Source organism: Haemaphysalis longicornis, unplaced genomic scaffold (genome assembly GCF_048455015.1).
Source record: "Haemaphysalis longicornis isolate Haplotype H1 unplaced genomic scaffold, Haemaphysalis longicornis Haplotype H1 scaffold_6, whole genome shotgun sequence".
Lineage (NCBI taxonomy): Eukaryota > Metazoa > Arthropoda > Arachnida > Ixodida > Ixodidae > Haemaphysalis > Haemaphysalis longicornis.
In genome coordinates this window covers 51,297,279-51,322,677 of record NW_027526407.1, presented here as the reverse complement: position 1 = coordinate 51,322,677, position 25,399 = coordinate 51,297,279, and the positions used below count along the sequence as shown (strand labels likewise).

General features: G+C 50.4%; 1 protein-coding gene across 1 annotated transcript in view; it reads right to left on the bottom strand.

Annotated features, from left to right (window-relative positions):
• Ple (tyrosine hydroxylase ple) overlaps positions 1 to 12,300 on the bottom strand; it is a 51,609-nt gene extending 39,309 nt beyond the window's left edge. The window contains exon 1 of the mRNA XM_077674296.1: positions 12,189 to 12,300. Within this exon, the coding sequence (XP_077530422.1) occupies positions 12,189 to 12,254 (66 nt within the window). The 5' untranslated portion in view covers positions 12,255 to 12,300. The remainder of the gene's footprint in view (positions 1 to 12,188) is intronic.
• Positions 12,301 to 25,399: the final 13,099 nt, after the last annotated feature.

Sequence of the window (25,399 nt, the reverse complement as noted above, 5' to 3'; positions counted from 1 at the left end):
GCGTACGCAGACTCGGCCTCTCGGGCCGACATCCGGGTACTTGGTCCAGTGTTGCCAAAAAGAACGAGAAAGGAAAAGAACAGATCCGAGCGGTGATGTTCTGGCAGAAACAAACACGCGGTCTGGACAGACTTCGTCATCATCCCTGTCCTCACCACAATCATCATCATCATCATCATCAACAACAACAACAACAAAAGCAACAGTAGCAACAGCAACAACACTTTTCCCCAAATGGCGCCCGTAACCTGGACTTTGTCCCCTTTCCGGCGGGTAAAAAAACTCGTCTCTCACTATCGCCTGTACGACAAGCGTCATCAGGCTCAGTGCTTAAGTCCTGGCTCAGCGGGGCCGCAACTGAAAGAGTCAAGGTTTTCTTCGTTATCGGTAACGAAAGCGCCCATCATGATGGGATTTGCCACACGGTGTTCTTGGTCTGCCCTTTAGGTGCGCAGGTACCCAGGAAGGCGTTAAGCGGCGGTCACAGGCATTTAACTGGGCGCTGGCCCAACGATGGATATTTAGACCTATGTTGTTACGTCTCGTCGGCGCGTTTAAGCCGTCGGTGCACACTCACAAAGCCAGTGATAACCACGAATTTCCTTAACCTTTTTCTGGTCTGAAGCCTCCGTAGAGCCTGTTGGATTGCGATAATTTTCGAAAACTCGGCTGTCACGCCGAGAGATATCCTCAGTTAGAAATTATCCCCGGGACCAACGCATGCTGTGCCTGTTATTCATGTGTTAGGGTCCATAGCCAGGCGTCGGTGAAAATGCTGACCGCTATTGCACTGTTATCCGATAGCTTCTTCATTGCAAGAAATGCTCTATGCTCTGGACCTTCTTCTGTGCCCAGCGCGCCGCCTATTCAGTCCAGTACTGCGACCAGGAAATGGAGCTCAAGACAGATCCTGTACTGTCCATGGGGCCGGTGAGATTAGCTTCCGTGGTCCTAGCGAGCATCCTGAATATAATTTCCAAGTGCTCTTTAATTATGCAACGTCCTGAGGGAGTTAGAGAGAGGTGGTGTTGCTGTGCTTGAAGCCTGGTGCGAACGAGGTCCTCAAAAAGAGTCTTCATCCAGGTCACCCGTGTAGTAAAACCCAGCGCCATTTTTTAGTGCCGTGTTTGCTAAACACTTCCATCTTGGCTTCTTGGGTCTTTGTCAGGGATAGGAAAGGCGTGACGTAAAGCAGCCTTGACTTAATGAGGTCTTGGTGAAGACGAAGGAAGGTCTCGATAGGAAGTCCAGTCAAATACCGCACACCGCTTGATAGCGTCAAGAAGCCGCAAGCATTTATCGCAGTCTGCGTTGACATGGATGTGCACGGTTACGCAGGTTGGAGTCCAGAACGAGGCCAACTATCCGGTCTTGATTGACTATTTCTAAGCGACGTCCATCAAGACTCAACAGGATGTCAGGTGGTGAACGCTTGCGCGTGCAGATAATGCGCGTTGTTTTCTCAAAAGACGCCTCAGGACTCCGTCACAGGGGAACTAACAGCGATAGCCACGGCTCGTTGAATGGTTGCTTGCTGCGTTTTGCTGCCTCCTTTGTAGCCCAAAGAGTAACGTCATCAGCATAGATGATAGTTCGTATCCCCGGGATACTGCGAAGCTTTCGGCGGAAATGAGCCATAAGTACGTTGAAGAGAAGAGAGCTTAACATGGCTCCCTGTGGCACTCCACACTCGGGTATTCCTGAAGTCGAAAAGACTCCTCCTACTCCAATTTTGTAAGCGCGCCCGAGCAGAAAATTTTCTAAGAAACGGGTTAGCCGACCGCCAGACCTCTTTCACGAAAAAGCCTGATGAGGGTCGTCACTGAGGCGTTGTCGTATGCCTTCTTGACGTCCATTACAATTAGAGTACCGAAGTATCCAGGTTGTTTCGCCGCTTCCAGGTCATGCGGGATCATGAGCAGGCTGCCCGAGCCCGAAACGTGTCGTCGGAAACCTGTTTGAGCCAACGTGAAAACGTGGTCATGTTTAATTTTCTAACTCAGGCGGTGTGGAACCAATGCGCTCGAAAACATTTGCTATTATCAGAGGTAAGAGAGATTGGGCGAAGGGCTTCAAGAACACCGTCAAGAACTTTGGTCGGCTTGTGAATCGGAATGACATGTCTACTCCCAAGTTACTAGGACGTCACCTGAGCTCCATACGTCCCTTTAATATGCAAGGTATGCAAACTTCCCATCGTGACAGATTCCGAGGTGCGCTGTATGAAATTCTGCCTGGACCGAAGGAACTCCGAGCATTACACGCAACGAGCACTTCGTACAATTCAGCAAGCATGAACAGGACTTCTTCGTGATGTGCGTTGGTGTGAAATGTTCGCTTGGCCTGCTTTTGGAATGAAGATGTCCGCCGAAATTTCTTCAGATGCTACAACCATTAAAACGAAAAGGGAGCCTATAGCTTCCCATGATGTCTTACCACCCGCCATTTGTATTTACAACTTTCCATGTTTTGGTTACGCTCGTAGTAGCATCCAACCCAGAGAAGTACATTGCTACTGTTTCAGGCCCCTAGAATACTGCTGTAGCTTAGCGCAAAGTTTGTTTTGTTCAGTACGCTTGGCAGGATCAGCTGGAGTTGATTTCAAGAGGTGCCGCCCGAAGTCCTAGATAGCGTAAATCGGGAACAGGGTCCTGGTGGCGAAGCTTGATCATTCTTGTGGCTGTACATTTCGCCTCAACAAGCCTATCAATGAAAGATCCACTCGCATTTGCAAAATTTTCTCCGCACATGTCCTAATTTGCCACTTATCGACTTATTAGGGGCGAAACCCCTTAGGGGCTGGGGCTGTTGGCGTCTCCTGTCGTCGTCGTAATCGTCGCTTCATGCATTCACGGTACTAAAACACCGGGAAACTCATTCACGCCTCGCGCTAGAACGTAACGCGTATTAAAAGAACACACCGGGCACTCTTTTACGCCTCGCGCTGGAGCGCTTCGTAACGCGTACTTAAAAACAAACAAAAAAAAAACACCCGGACACTCATTTGCACCTCGCGCTAGAGAGTTTCGTGCTTCAAAGACAAGAGACTTTCACACAAAGCTGTATACCTCCACCCCCAACGGTTTCACCTTCGCCCCTCCACAGGTTTCAGGTTAGTTGAGACTGGAGATCACCCGGTATTTTTTTTTCTCTCTTTTTTTTTGGCGTTTCGTGTATGAGTCTATAGCGAAATGATTAAATGGTGATTACCACTTCCCGTGAGATTCGGGTGTGCAGACAAGAGGCGCCGGCCTCTTTGGGGCCAATGTAAGGTCTTGGTTGACGACTGCCAGATGTGGCACGGTTCTATACTCGGTTACAACTCAAGAACGGCACCACCTCATGTAGTGTATCACTCCGCCAAAGCGCCGGTCCCATGACGTCAGTGCGCGCGCGTTTTGAAAGGGGTGAGCTATGAATGCGTGATATCGTCTGCCTTGTCTCACGCAGTTTTTTTGTCGTCACTGGAGTCATTTATAAGCATATTAAGTCCAAAAAATCACGGAAACGGCTCACGCCACGTTCAAAATATTCCCAGGAAAGCCCTACTTGCGCCACGCGGAGAAACATCCGGCTACGGTGATAAGGCACAGCGGCAACTCCGGTGCCGTTCTTAAGTTGCCACCGAGTATGGTGGGTGTGCCGTCGTTGAGCAATACGGGGTGTGTCGAGTCAGCTTTTCCTTAATCTTTTTTTCCTGCGGGGGGATTGATCCGGGTAGCCCCATTTGTAATGTCGTGCATGAGGAGTATGGTTTTGGTGAGGCGCTGAAGGACATGTATCAAGCCCATTCGCACCGCCTCGCCGATCGCCAGCAACAGGCGTTTGACTGTTTGAGCGTTAACAGACGCAACCATAACAAGTCTCTTGCACAACCATAAGAAGTATCTTGTTCAAAGGGACAGACAAGCGATTTTTGTGGAGTATATGCTCTCTGTCCCAAACGAATGGACATCACTGAAAACGATTCGAACTGAAACGGTTTCCCTGATCGGGCCGTACAACATTTGAAAACGGAATTTATAAATCTACCAGCCTTAGGTACGCGGCCATAAATGAGTGCTGGCAACCATAACAAAAAGCCGCCCAGCAATTTAAACCGTACGTGAGCCGCAAAGGGGTATCTTAGGGCTTGTCCCCAGCTGACACAAAAATTACACCATCTTCCCGTTGGGGAACCCTGAGTAGTATGCGAAGCAGCCATGGGGTCGACTAAGTTCCCATTAGTTTTCAGTTCGCCGTTTCCGTTGACGTTCAGCTTCGCGTGCCTTCGTTGTATCAGTCCTGCTTGACGTAGTGTGAATGAGTGAAGGACATAAGGCGCGTTCGTAGCACATGCTTCGTCTCGGTTTGTAGCGCAGTGGGAAGAGCGCCACGTACCTCCCGTTGCGGCCAGAGAGTCGTGGGATCGAAACCGGGCGCCGCCTATTTCTTTTTATAGTGGACTGCGCTGACGTCAGCCCAAACGCTGACGCGCATGCGCAGTAGAGTGCGGACGGCGGACAATGACAACGAGGGAGGGAGGGACACAGCCCCGAGCATGAGATGCTTCGCATCTAATAAAACGCAGTCTTTAATATTCCTTTATGTGGTTTTGAATCACGCACTGAAAACTACGGAGCTCTTTGGATACGTACGGTAGTGTCACGTTTAGCGCTTCCGGCCCGGGTGCCCTATATTTAGGACATTAACCGAAATTCTTCTAGCAATTTCAGAACAAAATCAGAACAGCTAGTTTTCTGGGAAATAGTTTTTCAATTATTCCACTTTCGATACATACCACCTGTTAAGTTCGGGCTCCGCATGTAATTAATGAAGGCCGCCGGTGGCCCATGTATTGGCGTCGCCTCCGCTGGTAGCTACTTTCCCGTGTCCCTTTCATGTAGCCGCGCGGACTCCAAGTTCGGAGCCGCGGAGAGCTGTTGTGCCCGTCCTTTTGTGTGTCAAAGGATGGGGGCGATTAGCCTGAGTGCCTCTGTCGCGTCGAAGGTGGCAGGGTCATTCGGCATAACAAGCTGACGGGAGGCCAGATGATCGTATCTCTTAGTGTTGAAAGCGCGCGCGGTGTAAGTTTGGAAAATCTTCGACTCCGGCGGCGGGCGCTCTTCGTCGACGGGTCGTTCGCCTCGACGATGGTCGCCTCGGCTGGCAGCGTCTCTCCCCGTGGTCTGTTCAGGTGGCCGGCGGCGCCCCTTTAGTCTGGGAGGGAATTAGTAACCCTCATTGTCACGCCGCGCGCGCAGACGCCCGACGTCGTGGGAGGCGTCGCGCGGAGGGAGGTCAGCCTCCGGGCCCTGAGCTTGGCTGTTGTTTGTGCAGATGCCGCCCGCTGAACGTAATGGATGGTTCACTTTAGGCCGCAGATGTCCTGTATTTTCTGGCCGGGTGTAACAGCGTGCGTAGGAAACGCACTTTGAGTGCATAAGAGAGAGAGTTGGGTCACGTGACCGCAGGTGGGGACATGTGTGTGATTGGCTGGTTCCTGTGGCCAATCAATGGTTTGTAATAATTGTTTTGAAAGGTTTTTCTCTCTTTCTTGAACGCCCCTTTTTTTGGAGGCGGGGTTTTTGCTATCAAAACCGGAGTGTTGGGTTTTGTCGGGGGTCGGTCGAGAGGGGATCTATTTCAGGATAGATCTCGGCCGAACAGGCTGCTGCTGTCAGAGTGACAATGTAGCCGTCACTCTGACGTGATGTAAACGTGGAGTCATGTAAATAATGTAAATAAACCTAATATCTAGCAAGGAAGGCAGTCCTCATCCCTCACCCGCTCCAAGCATCGGTCGTCGGTCATCGGAGCGAGTCGAGATCGTCCTCTCGGCTCGCGCATCAAAAGAACATCCCTATTTCGCCTCCATCAGTTCGCCAAGAAGATGGAGAGGCAAAATCTAACTGGCGCAGTCGACAGGATGACCACGACCATCGGCTGGAGCTGGTGGGGAATTGCGGAGAGACTCCTTCAACGCAAGGTTCGGCTCCGACCAGCGACGAGCCAGACTCCAAGCATCGACGGGGCGACACCTCAGCGGGAGGCCTCGTGAGTTTCGGCTCAGTGCGGCAGCAGCCGCGATTCAACGGCAACGGGGCGACACCTCAGCGGGAGGCCTCGGGGGCTTCGGCCCAGGGCGGCGTAAGCCGCGGTTCAACGGGGCGACACCTCAGCGGGAGGCCTCGTGGGCTCTGGCCCAGGGCGGCGTAAGCCGCGCTTCAACGGGGCGACACCTCAGCGGGAGGCCTCGGGGGCTTCGGCCCAGGGCGGCGTAAGCCACGGTTCAACGGGGCGACACCTCAGCGGGAGGCCTCGGGGGCTTTGGCCCAGGGCGGCGTAAGCCGCGGTTCAACGGGGCGACACCTCAGCGGGAGGCCTCGTGGGCTCTGGCCCAGGGCGGCGTAAGCCGCGGTTCAACGGGGCGACACCTCAGCGGGAGGCCTCGGGGGCTTCGGCCCAGGGCGGCGTAAGCCGCGGTTCAACGGGGCGACACCTCAGCGGGAGGCCTCGTGGGCTCTGGCCCAGGGAGCACGGCCCCATCCCAGCGGCGAGAGCGGCGCATCGGGTCCACGAGCTGCTGCGCCAGCGACACTGCGACCCGACCGAACCCGGAGCGAGCACAGGTGGGCCCTGATTTGTTTTCTCCGGGTTCACCATGGCCACTATGCTAACGGGATGTCGCGGCACCGACCGGAAGGTTAGTGCCATTGTGCTCGAGATCGAGGAGTTGAGAGCTGAATTAGCTCTCAAAAATGCCCAGCACGCTTTGGAAAAAGCTAGGCTAGCGGGTAGGCGGGGCGCGGATAGCCCGTCCGTATGGACGGCTGAGGAGCTCAGTGCTCAACTAGCCCAAGGGAGGGCGGAGATCGCTTACGAGAAAGCGAAGCTCCGCAGGATCGGCGAACTCGAACAGGACGCCAATCTTTTCACGGTGTTTGTTCCCTCGTGGGCGCTTCGAGCGCCAAGGGAGAAGGAGAGTGGGAATGTCGTGGAGGTGGCCGAAGCCACCCCAGTTGTTGGGCAACACGTTGGCGTTCCCACTGTTGCAGATGAGATCTTGGAATCGCGTGAGACAAATGTCTTAGCTGCAGCGATTCTTTCTGTGGCGGCGGGCAATGTTGCCGTGGCCGCGCAGGGAGGTGTCGAGAGTAGCACCGCCCCATGCGCTGACATAGATTCCGCGGCCGACCGCGAGGAGCCCCGCGTGGATGAGCCAGTGCACAGATCGAGAGAAGCTGCAGAAAGCATGCTAATCTCAGAGGAGTCAGAGGAAGTGCAGGGGCCATGCAAGGCGCGCCTAATTGTGGAGCTTGCGTGCGGGAAGCATGAATGCGCAGGGGGTCCGCGGCGTCGTGCGCGTAGGTCGATTCCGACAGGCCCGAGAACGCGGAAGGCGGCGGCAGGTGTGACGGCGCAGGTGCGACAACGTCGTACGCGTTACCGCCGCGTAGGCTGTTCCTTTTCTCCCGGGAGCACGGGACACGGCGAGCCACACCAGGGTTTGCTTAGAATCAGCTGGTGGTGCATGAAACGGAACCAGCTTCCGTGCGACGGTCGGTGCGTGCCGCCGTGGAAAGGGGTGTTTGCGCTGAATAGTGTACAGTGCTAGATAGAACAGTTCAGTGTTGTTTGGCGCACACTTTGTTGTTAGCGGGTTTTGCTGTGTGTGCGTAAGGATCGCCCAGACGAGCGTTATTGTTAGTTTTACCTGTACTGTAGTTCTCCCCCTTGTTGTTAGTATTTTTTTTGTTTGTGCATATGTTGGTTGCGTTCAGCTGTCGTAAGTCGTGTGATTTGCGAGAAGCGCAGCCTGGCGGTCTTGACGCGGTCTTCCTGAGGAGTAGAGCCGCTGTTACAGCACAGGGAGTTTACCTCTGGGTACAATGGCGAGTGCCTTTCTTTATTTGCGCTCGTTGGCATGTGGTCATGGTGGGCCATGGAATGTACAGGTAGGGCCCCCCTGTGGCGCGTGTGTGCGAACTAGTGTTTGAAGTACTGAGAAATGAACTTTCAGTGTATCGCATGTGGACAACAAGTGAACCGCAACCGGGACGAACAATCTGTGTCGCATTCCGAAAGAACACGCGTCCGCGAGTGCGTGAAGAAACGCTGAACTTTCTTTAAACGTTTTGTTATTGGTACAGGAGTAGCCTCATTTTGAGCGTTTGGGTTTTGTTCGGGTGTTGTTGTTTTTTTCTTTCATTAGAGTGAAAGAATGTTCCTACATGCGCTGAACGGTTAAGGATGGATGGTGTTATTCATCCAGTTGTCAAGTTGTAACATTTATACCCTTCGTGGGGTTGGTTGCCTTTAATGGTAGAAAGTGCCACGAGTTTGTTCTCACGGGCCCTGTAGTTGAGCGCCTTCGTTTATTGTTTGATGTTGCGCAAGCCATGGCTAGGCAAAGGCACTGAGTATGCCGTGTTGTATCCGTTTTTGGTGCAGTTGGCCGGCGCGTTGTGCTGTTTGGGTTGGTGTGTAGCGGGTTAATTTTTTTGTTGTTGTACTGTATTGTACCCGCGTTGTATTGTACTTGCGTAACGGCTTGAGTGTGTTTTTTTTTTAGTTCTGACTCTGCCGTAAGACATAACCTGCAGGAGAGTTAATGTTGTACGTACAGCTAGTGTACGGACAACATTCTTAGTGCGGAGGTGTTAAGTTCGGGCTCCGCATGTAATTAATGAAGGCCGCCGGTGGCCCATGTATTGGCGTCGCCTCCGCTGGTAGCTACTTTCCCGTGTCCCTTTCATGTAGCCGCGCGGACTCCAAGTTCGGAGCCGCGGAGAGCTGTTGTGCCCGTCCTTTTGTGTGTCAAAGGATGGGGGCGATTAGCCTGAGTGCCTCTGTCGCGTCGAAGGTGGCAGGGTCATTCGGCATAACAAGCTGACGGGAGGCCAGATGATCGTATCTCTTAGTGTTGAAAGCGCGCGCGGTGTAAGTTTGGAAAATATTCGACTCCGGCGGCGGGCGCTCTTCGTCGACGGGTCGTTCGCCTCGACGATGGTCGCCTCGGCTGGCAGCGTCTCTCCCCGTGGTCTGTTCAGGTGGCCGGCGGCGCCCCTTTAGTCTGGGAGGGAATTAGCAACCCTCATTGTCACGCCGCGCGCGCAGACGCCCGACGTCGTGGGAGGCGTCGCGCGGAGGGAGGTCAGCCTCCGGGCCCTGAGCTTGGCTGTTGTTTGTGCAGATGCCGCCCGCTGAACGTAATGGATGGTTCACTTTAGGCCGCAGATGTCCTGTATTTTCTGGCCGGGTGTAACAGCGTGCGTAGGAAACGCACTTTGAGTGCATAAGAGAGAGAGTTGGGTCACGTGACCGCAGGTGGGGACATGTGTGTGATTGGCTGGTTCCTGTGGCCAATCAATGGTTTGTAATAATTGTTTTGAAAGGTTTTTCTCTCTTTCTTGAACGCCCCTTTTTTTGGAGGCGGGGTTTTTGCTATCAAAACCGGAGTGTTGGGTTTTGTCGGGGGTCGGTCGAGAGGGGATCTATTTCAGGATAGATCTCGGCCGAACAGGCTGCTGCTGTCAGAGTGACAATGTAGCCGTCACTCTGACGTGATGCAAACGTGGAGTCATGTAAATAATGTAAATAAACCTAATATCTAGCAAGGAAGGCAGTCCTCATCCCTCACCCGCTCCAAGCATCGGTCGTCGGTCATCGGAGCGAGTCGAGATCGTCCTCTCGGCTCGCGCATCAAAAGAACATCCCTATTTCGCCTCCATCAGTTCGCCAAGAAGATGGAGAGGCAAAATCTAACTCCACCAGATGGTTTTTTTTTTTTTTTGCTACAGCTGAACGATAGAGAAAGACATTGCAATGGATACCTAACTGACATCGGGGTGACCCCAGGGACCGAAGTCCTAGTTTGATTACGTGGTTGTAACTGCAAAAAATACTTTCAACACCAGCTTTATTTTTTGTATGTAGGCTCACTGATTTTTAAAATTTAGGAAAACGAGCAAAAAATATTTTTTGCTAGATTTTAAAATTTTAACTGCCTAATGACCTAATTAGGTGTATGGCCTATAAACCGCTGATTATTTGCACCACAAGCTCAATTTTTCGTTTCTGAGCTTATAGAATCACAGTAATAAGGAAAGCATACAAGAAACATTGGAATGGAAGCAAGTGGACTGGTTGGTGCACGTTAAAAACGTGGAAAACAGCGCGAATTAACGGGAAGCAGAGTAGAAGACGCACACACGGAGCTAAAAATCTAGCAAAAAAAATCTTTTTGCTGGAAATAAAAAAAAATTAGCGCTGCAAGGTTTGACAGTACACGGCGCCACCTTTCACACTTCAGGAAGCCTAGCGCCAAATGTATTCGATATTTCTTGTGGCTGCCCCACTATATAAAAAGCTGGCTTTCGCATGAGCTATACTCGGTGACAACTTAAGAACGGCACCGGAAGTTGCCGCTGTGCCTTATCACCGTGGCTGGATGTTTCTCCGCGCGGTGCAAGTAGGGCGTTACTGGGAATATTTTGAACATGGCGGGAGCCGTTCCCGTGATTTTTTGGACTTAATATGCTTATAAACGACTCCAGTGACGACAAACAAACTGCGTGAGACAAGGCAGACGATATCACGCATTCATAGCAAACCCCTTTCAAAACGCGCGCGCACTGACGTCACGGGTCCGGCGCTTTGGCGGAGTGATACACTACATGAGGTGGTGCCGTTCTTGAGTTGTAACCGAATATAGAGAGTATGCACTTCTCAAACATCAGTTGTCTGTTCTTTTTTTTAAGGCTAAACAATTTCGCGGTCGGGTGATGCGAGGCTCGAAGAATTCAGCTGAGAAGCTGGCACCCTCTTTTGAACGGAGATCTCGGCCGACACTTAGGACGAATTGTGTAATGAGGGGCTTGTAAATGGTTGATAGCCTGGCTAGAAATGCTGTTGATTCGGGTCGTTTTCTTGCGTGAGAAGGACAGCAGCATTGAAGGCCACCAGACATCTCAAATTAATGCGGAAACCTGCAGCCGCTGTGGTTACATCACAGACACCGCGAAACCCTGCTTTTAATTTAATAGTAAAGTAATAAACCTTTAAAACTCGGGAAGCAACCGAAAAAAATACGCCCTTGCCTCTAGGCTTTAAAAAAAAGTTTGATTAAATTTTTTTCGCAATTTATACCAAATAAGGTTTAGATAAGTCGGAAACGTTGTCAGGGTCTTTTTTTTTTTTTCCGAGATATCAGAACGTTCTTTTACAAGCCGTGATCTTCGTTTTATTCTTGCTTTTATCAGGCTGACTACAAGAGGGACATATTCAAAAAATGAGGATGATGCATTTTTATTGTCTATAACTCCAAACATGTCAGACGATATAAAATGTCTGAATTGGCACGCCCTTTATTATCCGAAAAAAAAAAAAAAGCTGCCGCACGGTACCTTTTTCCACCGGTTCAGAGAATCGTAATTGCATTTCGAATAACCAGGGAATTTGTATCAAACCCGTTTCCCGCTTTTCACACTTCATAACGTGGCAGCGAGAATACGAGCCCGAAAACGTCATTTGCGATATATCGCTGGGAAAAGGCAATGAATGATACGGCGCATTTACGCCCTTCGCAGCAGCTGTAACTGCGCCTGAACGCCAAATCCCCAGCGTTGCGCATTTAAAGGGACAGAACCGATTTTTGTCGAGTATATTTTCTTTGTCTAAAACGAAAGACCATCAATTAAAACACTCTAACTCGAAACGGTTTTGCTGATAGCACCCTTGAACGTTTGAAATCGGAATTTTTAAATATACCAGCCATACGTGTCCGGCCAAAAGAAATGCTAGCAACCATGACAGTGCGGCAACAAACTTTCAACGGCATGTGATATTATAAGAGGTATTTTAAAAATTTGTTCTCGGCTAAAACAACAACAACGTGCAACCTTTCCTATTCTTTCATGTGGTTTTCGAATCACGCGTTGAAATCGACTGACTCGTTTGGACACGTAACGTATGGTGACGTTTAGACAGTACGCGTTGCCAGCTTTCAGACTTCAGAAATTTTAGTGTAACATTAAGATTATTTCCTCCTGTTTATTTAGAAATTTCATGCGGTTACCCCAATGTACAAAACACTGGCTTTCATACGAGCTAGATGCCTTGACTCCACAAAAAACGGTTGTCTGTCCCTTTAAGTTGACACTTTCCTGTTCGCGTTTAGCGTGGAGCTGACTGTACACTCATCTCACCTCGACACTGTAGCTCTTGATAGCGAACCGGGCGCGGCTGGTGGCGGCAAGCGTCGGCGCGGCCATGGCTGGCAGCGACGGAAGAAGAGGCAACAGGTGGTCGAAACCGCGCACCCGAGCCGGGGCTTCCTTTTATCGGCCGCGGCGCGCGGGGGGCGGAGCCACTCGTTCGAACGAACGTGACGTCACGCGCGCGCTAGCCAATCACGGCGCGTCCTTCGGTCGCTGTCTGAAGCAGAAGGTTCGTACGGATCCACTTTTATTTTTCTGACAGCGCGGACCAAGTTCGCTGTCGTGACTGCCCTGCGACATCACAGCATCCGTTCCGGTCGATTGCGACACACTGTGAAAAGTTACCCGGTATTACGGCGGAACGAAGTTTTAGCTGACAACGAATCAAATTTGAGGTTGAGTGCACTTTCCTCTCCGCAAGAGCACGACGTGGGTGCGGTCAGTGCGGTGTTGCGTAAAATTGAACAAGAGAGTCGGCACGTCAGCACGTATACATTGTCCTAGTGGCGCAAGTGGTTGGTAATAAAAACAATGTAGAGGAGAAGTTAAAAAAAAAAAACGATTGAAATAGAAGTTACTACCGAAGGGTTTTCTTTACGATTAAGAAGTGTACATGGACACCAATTTAAAAAAGCGAACACGTGCCTTCTGTCAACGCCGAAAACTTTTTTTTTTTTTAATTTTACATGAATTACCTGTTTTCTTATTGAAGCCATGCTGTCAGTGACATGAACAGAGAGTTGTCAACTTCGTTTTACAACGCAGCTGGTTGCAGGAGTTTCGTTGCACGCACAAACCGGAACTGAAATTTAAATAGCCAGATGTCGATATCAGACGATACGAGTCACCGGTGACCGTGCGTACTGTTAGGATCGGCCAACACAGGAATTCCTCGCAAGCCCTAGAGCAAGGTGTTCGTGGATGAATCACCCAGAGGCACGAGGAGGAAAGAAACCCTGGCGCCAACGGCGGCGGTTTCAAGAGGTGGCTCCTATATCCTCGGTTCACCGGACGCTGCGGGCCACTTCTTTCCTTCATACACGTATGAAAGAAGGGTCCACCGAATGGAAGCTGCGGTTTCAAGTGCCCAAGCTCTTCGGTTTCTAACCGTCGGCGAGAGCAGGAGGTCACTCGTCTTCACGTGCTGGGAGCCGAGTTGAAATTCCGTTCTCACGGGGCCTCCAAAATGAAGACTTGCGCGAAGTGGTGCAACTCCGGCACAAGACACGATCGATGACGTGGATATTCACCCTTTCCATCGACCGAGTGGTCCGTGTGCATCAGCCACGCCTTATGTCGTGGGTGGTACATCAAGTGTCGTCCACTGCCCACCTGATTGGACAACCTGTGTGAAGTTAAATTCCCTAGCCAGGGATCTGGGGAATACGAACTTAAACGACTGTATTCGTGTTATTCTTGTTCTCCTGTCTCGACTGTCATCATGTAGAATAAACCTCCTGTACAGTTTCCTCCTAAGCAGTCATCTCGAGTAGTCCGACACCATGCCGAGCCGGGACCTGCGGGCCTGAACGAGTCAGACAACCCAAGGGCACCTCATCTCTAACAGTACCGAGTCGTGCATAAACACCTCCCTTTCCTTTCCCTACCCCACGTCTCTTCGGTATTTGTCACTAACCATTCGTTACGGGCGAGACAGAACCAGGCACCAAAAAAAAAATTACACCATCTCCCCGAAGGGAACTATGTGGTGACACAAAGCAGAATTGTTGGCGTCCATTCAGCTCATCGGACGGTGCAGCGTGTCTCAACCGAAGCAGCAACTGAGGAAGCGGCGCGCGGACCGGGTTTATTATATAGAGCAGATGGAGTGGAGAGGGGGAGATGAGAGAGCAGACGCGCATGCGCGCTTATCGTGCAGCTGGCGTGTTGCCGTTATGTTGAGTGATCTGGTGTTTAGTAGCACCAGAGGGAATTCCACGTTCGGGTCCACACCGGTGGCAAAGGCACGCAAGTGCTGTTGTGTTACGGTGAGTAGGCGGTGGTGCTCGAGGCGCCGAAACTCGTCCATCATGTTCTTGTCGATGTTGCCGTCTCTGTGGTAGAATCGGTAGTCTCCGTCAGTGTTGGTGAGGTAAAGGTTGTTGACGTTGGTGCACCGGCTGAGAGCAACGTACACGTCCTCGTCTTCGCAGCCTTGTTTTCTTCTTATTATTATTCAGCGGTTCCCCTGCGGGAAGATGACGACGGTGGTTGAACGCGAAGCTATCTCGTGATGGATTCTTTGGTTGGCCAATCCCTAGGGGCATCCTGCCAAAATCATCATCAGAAGCGCTGCGGACGGGGCACGGACGCGGGACATTCCCCCGTCCTCTGAAGTTTCCGTTCGTCGTTTCCGTTGACGTTCAGCTTCGCGTGCCTTCGTTGTATCAGTAGCTTCTTGACGTAGTTTGAGAGAGAGAGAGAGAGAGAGAGAGAGAGAGAGAGAGAGAGAGAGAGAGAGAGAGAGAGAGAGAGAGAGAGAGAGAGAGAGAGAGAGAGAGAGAGAGAGAGAGAGAGAGAGAGAGAGAGAGAGAATTACTTTAATGGAGACCAGCGATGTTAGCCGAGCCGTCGGGCTGGCTTGCTACGCTAAATGAGAGAAGAAAAACAAAAAGAAAAAAGAGAAAAAAAAACGTGAAGGCGAAAAGATGTCATTTGATGCGGCGAAAATTTTCAATCACAAAACTTTGTCCAGTTCTGTGCTCCGAAGAAACTGGAAAAGCGCTTTGATTGCACGTGCAGCCTGACTGGGACCCGACCATGGACCCAAAACAGCCCTCAGCTCAGGTCCCGGACCAAGCTGCCTGCACAAAGACAATATGAGTTTCTGTCTGTGCACGGTGTACTTTGGACACACGCATATAACATGATGGATGTCTTCTCGTGAGTCACATCTAGAACAAAGAGGTGAAGATGCCTGCTGGATTTTGTACAGGTAATGTCCCGTGTAGGCCACACTCAAGCGCAGCCTATGCAGAATGGCTTCCTCGCGCTTGCTAAGTCCAGGTGGCATTCTGAAGGTGCACTTGGGATCAATCTCATGAAGAGGTGCGTATTGCTGCCTTGCATCCGTCCAGATAGACATCTGCGCATTCCATGCGGTAGATGGGGCGAGTATTGCCGCATCCTTTCTCGTGAATGGGATCGGCACAGCTTCAGTGCAGAGACTGTGGGCAGATGAGGCGGCTATGTCAGCTGCGTCGTTGCCGGCAACTCCGCAGTGGGCAGAAATGCAGACCTACGCTGTGTCCCCTTTGTATGGCTTGCAAGTGCAAAATATTGATTTCCCAAGCCAGCTGTTCTTTTGGAAGCGACTTCAAGCTTTCGAGTGCTGACCAGGAGTCTGTAAATACAGCCCATTGATTGTCCGGTTGCTTTAGAATGTACTGAAAAGCCGCGTGCAGCCCAGCCAGCTCAGTAGCTGATGAGTCAAGGACATAACGCGCGTTCGTAGCACTTGCTCCTGTCTCGGTTTTGTAGCGCAGTGGGGAAAGCGCCGCGTACCTCCCGTTGCGGCCACAGAGTCGTGGGATTGAAACCGGGCGCCGCTATTTCTTTTTTTTATAGTGTAGGGGGAGAGGTGCGGACAACGGACGGACGCGGGACATAGCCCCGAGCAAGAGATGCTTTGCATCTAATAACGAGACAAGTGATTTCATCTTAGGCTTAGACTAGTGTCACTAGACAGGGTATCTGCAGGGTACCGCCACTGACGCACGCAAGTCAGCAACGGCGGCCATTTTGGCGTTTATCAGTGTTGCTAGACTGGCGCTTCTACGGCCTCACCGCTAACTTCGACCGGGTCGTTTAATAACATGGCCGAAGATGCAGCAAAACGGTATATTCGGACACACTTCTGCTGAAATGGTGCTACACGCGTTATCTTTGATTCGCGTTCGGAACGGAGCCAGTTGCGCGCAGCCGCAGAGCAGGTGGCACAAGCTAAGTCTACCAGAGTTGACTAAAACGCATAAACAAAATGGCGGCGCCCATGAACCATCGCAGTGTAAACAATTGTCACGTGATGCGATCTGCCCAGTGATCAAGGCGGCGGCACGGAAAAATAGGAGAAAAGAGTGCCGATACTCTGAAACCCTAACAGACGGCGTTTTACAAGGACGGATTTGGAACAAAGCTTGCACCACGTCCTGTCGCAAAACGCGCTCGAGACTGCGACAAAATACCAAAGCAGCGCTTCGGCTTGGTGCAGTTGGTTTATTGCTAACAAGCAAAGGAAGACAGTGGTAGCGGCAGTGGTGGTGGCAGTGGTGGTGGCGGTTGGTTTATTGCTAACAAGCAAAGGAAGACAGTGGTGGTGACAGTGGTGGTTGCAGTGGTGGTGGTGGTGGTGGTGGTGGTGGTGGTGGTGGTGGCAGTTGATTTATTGCTAATAAGCAAAGGAAGATAGTGGTGGTATAGCAGTGGTGGTGGTAGTGGTGGTGGCAGTGGAGGTGATGGTGGTGTTGGTTGTGGTGGTGGTGGCAAAGGTGACAGTGGTGGTGATGGTCAATCGATGGCGGAGGGTCATACTGCATACTGGACTTGGCGCGCGCAGCGAATCCATCATGGCGGCCTCTTCTTCAGCGGCCAGAAGAGGTTTGGGCTGCAACAAACAACAGAGCACACTCAACCACGGGTTACGTTATGTCGTTACATAACGTGCGTAACCAGGAAGCTCGCCAAGGAAGCTTCCTGGTAAAGACAAAATGAAGCGGGAAATTTGAACAGTGGAGAAAGCGCTGCTGTAAACACGTCCAGCACGAGTCGAGCTGGGAGAACTTGAACGTTCGCGTTGATTGCAATTCGTAATGAGTTAGGGAGGAGTCACAGGGGTCAACGTCAACTGGAATGGGAACTGAGGACACAGACTATAAACGTCACTCGAATTATCCTGCAGTTTCAGTAGGATTGTCAAAGGCGGCCAAAATAGCATCAAAATAGGATACCTACATTTTCCACAAGGCGGTGGAACATGTATAAATCTCCCCTGGTGACGGTTATATTTCGCAAACGGACCCCAAAACCGAAGAGGTTAGTGCATATGTGCGAATGAAGTTCCCTAAAAGCAAGCGTCAACTACAGCGGGCCTAGACGCAGCGAGGAAGGGTTCTAATAGAGCCGCCGCGTCTTTGCCTCGAACGCAAAAGCACAACGCGCACAGCAAAACTTTTGTGACAGCCCGAGTCACTGGGTCGAGCCGGCGACAGGAACAGCTGCTCGGAGGGTGAATGCGCTCGGTTCGAAAATTATTCCAATTAGTGCACGAAGTCGGTTTCATGATCATGGGAATGCCACACGAAAGCCCGGGGCATGGTTGCCAGCACCCTCTGTCACTGTGACTGACGTAAAAAGGGGTGAACGGCATCAACTCGATGACCTCGGGAATAGGCAGACGAGACCACCAACGCACGCGATTATTCTGCACTCAACGAACTGTTAGTAGAGACAGCATTAATTATCAGTGTCATTATTACCCAAAGCGGTTAAAATTCATTCCGAAGTCTGCTACAGTTATGACTTATACTGTCACACTTCGGGACAAATGACAGACAATGTATTGCGCAAGAAAATTTTAGGCAGGAAGGAAGGGATTGTGCAGGGAGGGAAAACTAACCCGTTTCTCCCCGGGAGCAGGAACATGAAGAAAATACAATGATGAAAGAAAGAAAATGCGTTACTAAAATTTTTTTTTTCGGGGACAATACAAACCACCCCCCCCCCCCTGCAAATTCCTTTATTTCTCAAGTCGACAGACGTGTCCACCCTATATAATAAAGTTTTGTTATTTTGTGTTATTAAATGTCTCCATAAGATCCCTTGTATCCTTATAGAGCACGCTACAAGTGCCCAAGTAAAGTCAGCCTCAATATATTATGCCCGAATGCACTGCTGGCAAGATATCTTGCTAGGGGCACCATAAGCCGGTATTCATTGAAAAGTTTAGCTATCAATTTCTTCATTCGGCAACACTGAAATGGCCACGGCCATGGTCGAAGCGCCACAAACATGGCGCGGCTTATGCCACTGCGGCCGCACGCCGAAGAACAAAAATAACACCGGCGTGCGTCGTCTGCTCCGTTTCAACCCGATTCTCAATGGTGGCGCCAACAGAGTTATTATTTATCGCACTCACATTTGAGTCGAGGCATTAATTTGCGTTCGGCAGGCTAGACGTTGGAATGTCCAACCCATATCATGCGCTTAGCACGGACACGGACAAGTACCGCCATCTCGCGGAGCCCGACGTAACCAGTGACGGCGCATTCACATGGTTGCCTGCATGCGCGCCTCGCTATTGAATACCGGCCATACCAATGGAGCGCTATACACCGAGCCCCTTTATTATTACATACAAATACAGTCGAACACGGATATATCGAACACGCCTATATCGAATTATTGTCTATATTGAACAGTCTGAAAATCCCCTTCGAAATCCCCTGCAATAGCATATCGGCGTTGTACGCGTGTATAGAGCTCCCGATCACGGGCACATTCGATATATAGAACGCTGCGCCTCAAGTTACCTCTTGTCGCAACTGTGAAGAGCTCTGTGATGTGCGAAGCTTTCAGATAAGCTTTAGATGGGCATATTGTATTTTTCGAATTATTGATATATCGAACTTTTTCGCGATCCCCTTAGAGTTAGATATATGCGTGTTCGACTGTACATACAAATACAAAGATGTTTTAGGGGCAATATATGAGATTAGATGTGAGACTACAGTCTCAACGCGTTTAAAATTTAAAGAAAAGTTGAGAAAAGTGTTTCAGGGTCCCTTTTATTACATATTTGTATGCGGTAGAAGTGTGACCCATCAAGCGTTACAGATGGACAGACGGGTTTCCTCGTGTAAGGCCACCTATATATAGTAACGCTCGCGCATTTCAAAATCACGCATAAACAACTCTGGGAGTTAGATCTAAGTAAGCCCTTGCTCGAGTTGTCCGACACGTCGCCCGGAAGCGAAGTGACTCTCGTTTGCGTAGACTGGAATGTTGATTTGGGCCATAGTCCCAAACTGTCCGCCGTGCATTAGCCGCGTTATGTACGTGTGAAGGGGATTCGAGGAGGAATTATACTATACTCGGGTGCAACTTAAAGAAAGACAACGATGATGATGATGATTGCTATTGGTTTCCCCTTTGTAGCGGGGTGATGACGTGTCGTCTTACCAAAAAGGACTAATATACCTGTAGCGAAGGAGGACCAGCGTCTGGCTTCCGATACGGTGATGAAGTCGATTAGCGAGGCAGTGCCCCTGATCCTCCTCTTCCTCCCCTTCTACTCCCCCTACTGTCGCCCCCTGCCTGCTCATCTTTATTTCTTAACAATACCCATGTTTTACACTCTTGGTTTAATACTACCGCTGCTTAGGGCAGGCACAAAAAAATTATTAGGCACAAACTTTTTTTTTCTTGTTACAGGCGGTAACTGTCCTAGGCAGTATTCCCCTCTCTGCTTTTCGCCCACCACCATTCTAATCTTCTTTTCGGCCCCTCGACAGCCTTGAAGTTAACTTCTGTGCTACCCGTAAATCCTAGGGCTTCTGGAAGCCGAATATTTCCCTCGCGTAGATTTGGATGGATACCCTCGCATTCTAATACTATGTGTCGCATAGTTTCTGTTTCTTTTCCGCAGACCACACATACCCCATCATTTTGTGAATAATTCCCCACAAAGCTCTTAGTTCGCAAGCAACCTCAGCTCTAGCCTCAAAAAGCAAAGCACTGCCCTGGGAATTGTCGTACAAATTTTCCTTTCTGATGTCCAATTTCTCAGCCCTGTACATCTCTAACGACGTTTTAGCTTCCATTTTTTCTCTCCATTTATCCGTTTCTATCTGCCTTGCCTCTTTTTTGGTTACCTTGGCTGTTTTGAATTCCCGTATTTCATCGTTAGCCTTTTAGTCTTCCTTAACCACTGCGTGTCCACGCTTTTCAAGTATACGTATACCTAAACACCTTAGCTGCCCACCTACGCTGATCCATTGCTGTCAACCTCCTCTCGAAACATTTTACTCTGCGATTCTCGCCAAACGGAAGTTGCCGCTGGGCCTAATCACCGCAGCCGGATGTTACCCCGCGCGGCACAACTAGTGCGTTACTGGGAATATTTTGAACATGGCTCGAGCCATTTCCAAGATTTTTTTGGACTTGATGTGCTTATAAACTACTGCAGCGACGAATAACAAACTATGTGAGAAAAGGCAGACGATGTCACGCAGTAAAACAATCTCCTTTCAAAACGCGCGCCCGTTGACATCCGGGTTCCGTCGCTTAGGCGGAGCCGCGGAGTGATACCGTACATGAGCTATTGCCGTTCTTAACTTGTTCCCGAGTATAGTGTGCAAGTTAAGGACGGCAATACCTCGTGTAGTGTATCACTCCGCCCAAGCCACGGAGCCAAACGTCAACGCGCGCGCGCGTTTTGAAGCGAGATTGCGGCGTTAATACTAATGCACTGCGGGAAACTGCTTATAAACTGCTGCGCGCTGCAGTGGTTTAAATGCAGTTGATGTCCGAAAAATCACGGAAGCGATTCGTGTCACGTTTAAAATAATCGACAAGGCACTTTTTGCGCCACGCGGAAGAACGGCCGGCTACGGTGATGAGGCGCAAGGACAACTTCCGTTTCAAATTCCGAGGGCAGTGCTTTGCTTTTTGAGGGTAAATAATGTTGCTTGAGAACTAAGAGCTTTGATGGGAAGTAGACACAAAATGATTGGGTATGCGTGGTCTGCAGAAAGGAAACAAACTATGCGGCACATGGTGTTAGAATGCGAGGGTATCCATCCAAAGCTACATGAGAGAAATATTCGGCTTCCGGAAGCACAGACGGAGTTAACTTCAAGGCTGTCGAGGGGACGAAAAGATAGAATGATGGTGGGTGAAAAGCAGAGAGGGGAATATTGTCTAGGACACCTACCGCTAGTAACCAAAAAAACAAGTATTTTGTGCCTCCTCTAACAGCAGCGCTAGTATTAAACGAATAGCATAAAAATAGATATATTAGTTTTTTCTTGGTAAGATGACACGTCATCACCCCGTTTCAAAGGGAATACCACAACCAATCAATCAATCAATCAATCAATCAATCAATCAATCAATCAATCAATCAATCGTTGAGTATTCCATTCGCAGTCGGCGTGCGTTGAAAGCGGGAAGTGCGCAGACCCCTGCTGTAATTAGCGGTAATCGTTGCGGTTCTATCTCGCTGCGGCGGACAGTCGCATTACGGCTGGGCGTCGCAACACGGCGGAGAGTCTCACTACGGCGAAAAGTGCATTACGGCCTGTTACGTACCGGCCCGCCGACGGGCTTTCTTTCAGCACTCCTCGGCTATGCGGCGAAGCCACTACGTGCGCCTTCCAAACAAGCCCCACCATGTCGGTGACTCATGTTTTAAAATTTCGACAAGCTGGGGTCAGACGCTTCGCTTTCGGGGCGTTTCAAACTTCGGCAGTTGCCGGCGAGGCGCGCCGAGACTTGTTCAAGGACACAGAGGCCCCGAGATCGCAGCGGAGTCCTCCTCTCTCCCCTCTCTCGGACTCAACGTGTGCCGATGATACCGACTGCTCACGAACTCTGGAAAGAGCGTTGTGTGTGTGTGACGTTCGTAGCGTATGCAAAAATCTAGAGGGAACGCTGTTTTGACCGTTGCGCGTTTGGGTATAAATACGAGCCGCCCAAGCGCTGTAGATTTATTCCTGTTTGAGCAGTGAATCATTGCTGTCACTCTGCTCGAGTCCTGTACTGTTACCTCGCCCGTCGGGGCGTTGTTCCTTGGCTTCGGTTCATCTCTCGCAATGAAGTAAACAGTTACGTTAGCCTACGGATTCTGGACTTCACGGCTGCAACAGCGGCTGGCCACTCTTCACACCACGCTACCACACGTATGTCGGAGGCGACGGAGCTCGGCTCGGGTCGGCCCACCCGGTCGCAACAAGTGGTTGGCAGTGGTCGGATGGCAACTTCGTAACACCTGGAGCCAGCGGTGCGAGATCCAACACCACGGACGTCAAGGCGGCTTCGGACTTCGCAGAATTCACGGCGGTCAGTGGTGAGTGCGGGCTTTTTCTTCACTGAGTTTTACCAGGCTTCTGAGGATAGCTGGTAGGGCGCGTGTTTTTGTCTCGTGGGTTATTCGCGCAAAACATTTTTGGACCAGTGGGAAGCAGTAGTCTAGACCGGCCATGAATTTGAAGGCGTTGAAAAAACCGCAGTTGTTGGAGCTTGCAAAAGAGTTGGTTGCGCTTGGATGTTTCGGACACGCTGAGAAAGCCATAGCTGATACAGGCTATACTCGCTGTTGGCGCTGACGATGACGAGCTGTCGGAATGCATTGAGCTGATCAATGGCAGGGAGACCGCTATGCGTCAGGCTGCAGAGGCAGAGGCTGATTGCCAGCGTGAGGAACGCGAGAGGTAGAAACAGGAACGAGAACAGGAACTCGAGGCAGAAACTGGAAAGCGAGGAGAAAAAACAAGAACAGGAACGCGAGGAAAAAAGGCAAGAGAGGGAATAGGAGCGACAGCATGAGCTGGAAATGAAGCGTCTAGACATCGAGGCATCTCGATCTAGGCGTGAGAGTGACAGCAGCGCGCCAAGTGTACAGTCTGCGGCAACTGAGTGACCTACGTTGCGAATGTGTGACCTAATGCGGCCCTACAAGGTAGGAGAAGACATCAGTTTTTTTTTTTTTTTTTGTCAACTTCGAGCGTACGTGCGAGAGGGCCCAGTTTAGCCGAGACTCATAACCGCAAAGGCTGCTTGCGCTTTTGCCAGGTGAGGCATCCGACGTGATGGCCCGCTTGCCAAAGGAGGAGGCGGAGGACTGCGAGAAAGTCAAGTCGAGCCTCCTGCGTAAGTACAGGCTGTCAGCAGAGGCGTTTCGCCAGAAATTCCGTGAAGCCGAGAAAGCTAAGGGCGAGTCGTACTCGGAGTTCGCCTACAAGCTGAGGGCAAATATGGAAGAGTGGCTCAAAGATGCAAAGGCTTTCGGAGAGCACGACAAGGTAGTTGAGTGCTTCGGTCTTGAGCAGTTTTTCCGCCGTCTACCAGAAAACCTGAGACTCTGGGTGCAAGATAGGCCAGGGGTAAATACTGTGGATCAGGCAGCTCAGCTAGCCGACGAGTTCGTCACACGTCGACGTGCGCAGGGGCCGAAAGACGGCCAAAAAGAGTTCAGGCCGAGGCCTGATAAGTCAGTGCCCAAAGGCAGAGCTCCCCAGGAAGACGGTGGAGTAAGGGAAGTCGTTGTCGTGGATAGGGAAACTAGCCACGAAAACTAAAAGAGAGCAGACGCTGAGGAGCAGCGCAGAAAGAAAGCTTTTGAAGCGCGCAAACGGGCTGCGAGTTAGAACTGCGGCGAGACGGGACATTTCGCTGCGAGTTGCAAGAAGGGAAAACTCGTCTTTCACGTGCTAGATAAGAGTGAGGACAGCGGGCAGTTTCTAAAGCCTCGACAGCAGTAGCGCGTCCCTAGACAGGAAAATTCAGTAACAAGCCAAAGAATACAGTTTCTAAAAACTGTTAGTAAACTTATATTTTCTGTTTTGTATTGTTGTTTTAATAAAGCAAGACCAGCAAGTACTAACAAAAAAGAAAATCTCGTCCCCAGTGCGCGCGCTACCTAATCCGGATTTTTTGCAGACTTGTCTCAGCTTGTGATGTCTACTGCTTTGGTCGCGACAGTTCAAATTACGACGCTTTCGGAATTAGTAACGACACGTTGCGCACGCCTTGCATCGTCGCTGCTCTTCAGCCCACACATCAGGTGCAGTGTCTCGCTACTGTTTGTTGCACCGCTTCCATAAGGAAAAGAAAGCGTTCCGACTAAGTTTCTCACTCGTTCGCACGCAAACTTCTCCCGAACATGCATTTCATCGTCGATTTACGCCGAATCTGGAATATAGCATTCTTTTTTTCATCTTCAAAGATGCTAGAAGATGTTAGAACACCATGTTATAAAACTGCATTGACCTGCTTAAGAGAGAGAGAGAGAGGGAGAGGTAAACTTTATTGAGCCAAGTTTTGTTAAGGGGATCTGGTGGCCGCTGGCTTTAGAAATCTTTACACTGCCCCAAATTACGCCTGAGCATCCTTTAATTTTTTTTCTAGACAAAAAATCGTGCTTACCGCATTGTCACTTAACTTAAACGAAAACCATCGTCGGTAACAACCCACATACGTCGCGGCAGGAAAAAGAAGCGGCGCAACGCGTCTACAGGTAGGAAACAGAGCAAGAGGACGAAGTCCTTCGAGAATGCATGGCGGAAGCAAAGTGTCTCAGACGTTCAATCGGAAAAAACTGCTTTCGCATTCAGAACCCTCAAGAAGTGCTTAGGCGTCCTCAGATTTCTTAATTTTTTTTTTCTCTCTACTTCTGCTTGAAAATTTTTCTGCTATCATGTTCTGTTTATTTCTTTCTGCAGCTCCACGGCGAGCATGCCTGAAGTCATTCATCCAGCCCCACTGCGGGGTTTTATGTGTGCACCTCACTTGTTGCAGCCTAATTGGTTTCTGCAATCCTCGGACGATAATCACCGATGTACCTGTCCACCACTGCATGTACATCTCGAGCAGGTCCCAAGGACGTAGCTGATAGCGGCACTTCTATCTGTTCTATAAATAATCTCAATTTGTAGTTGCACGGGTCAGAGCATGAGTGGGGAGGCCTGTTGTAGTTGGAAATCGCTCATTTCCTCGTTCTGTTCAGACTTTTCTGCTTTTTCCCTCTGTTCTGTATCTGAATCCCCCCGCATCACCCCATTGCTGTTAATTATTACAAACTGCGGCAGGAGTGCTTAGGCATTTCAAAAGTTGGTTATAAAGCGAAAGCCTCCATTACCCACTGTGTTAAAAACCGGGGTTCTCATCCAGTACACCAGATGACGGAATAGCTAAACCGCAACATACCAAATCCGACCGGATCTCCAGCTTTCTTGGACTTCTCTCGTCAGAGAGTATAGAAAAGGCTCTGCTTTTGTTTCCTGTCTCCCGACAAGAGAAAACTGTGTCGGGCGCGCAACACGACATCGACAAATGACATGTACGCAATTGTCCACGTGTGCTGCGACGCAACTTCGACTGCGTCTACGGGCTGGGGAAAACCAAGGAAATCTGGGGAACTGGGACGGTACAAAAAGCCGTACGTATCTTCCCCGGCCCCGGGGAAGATACCTCGGCCCCGGCAT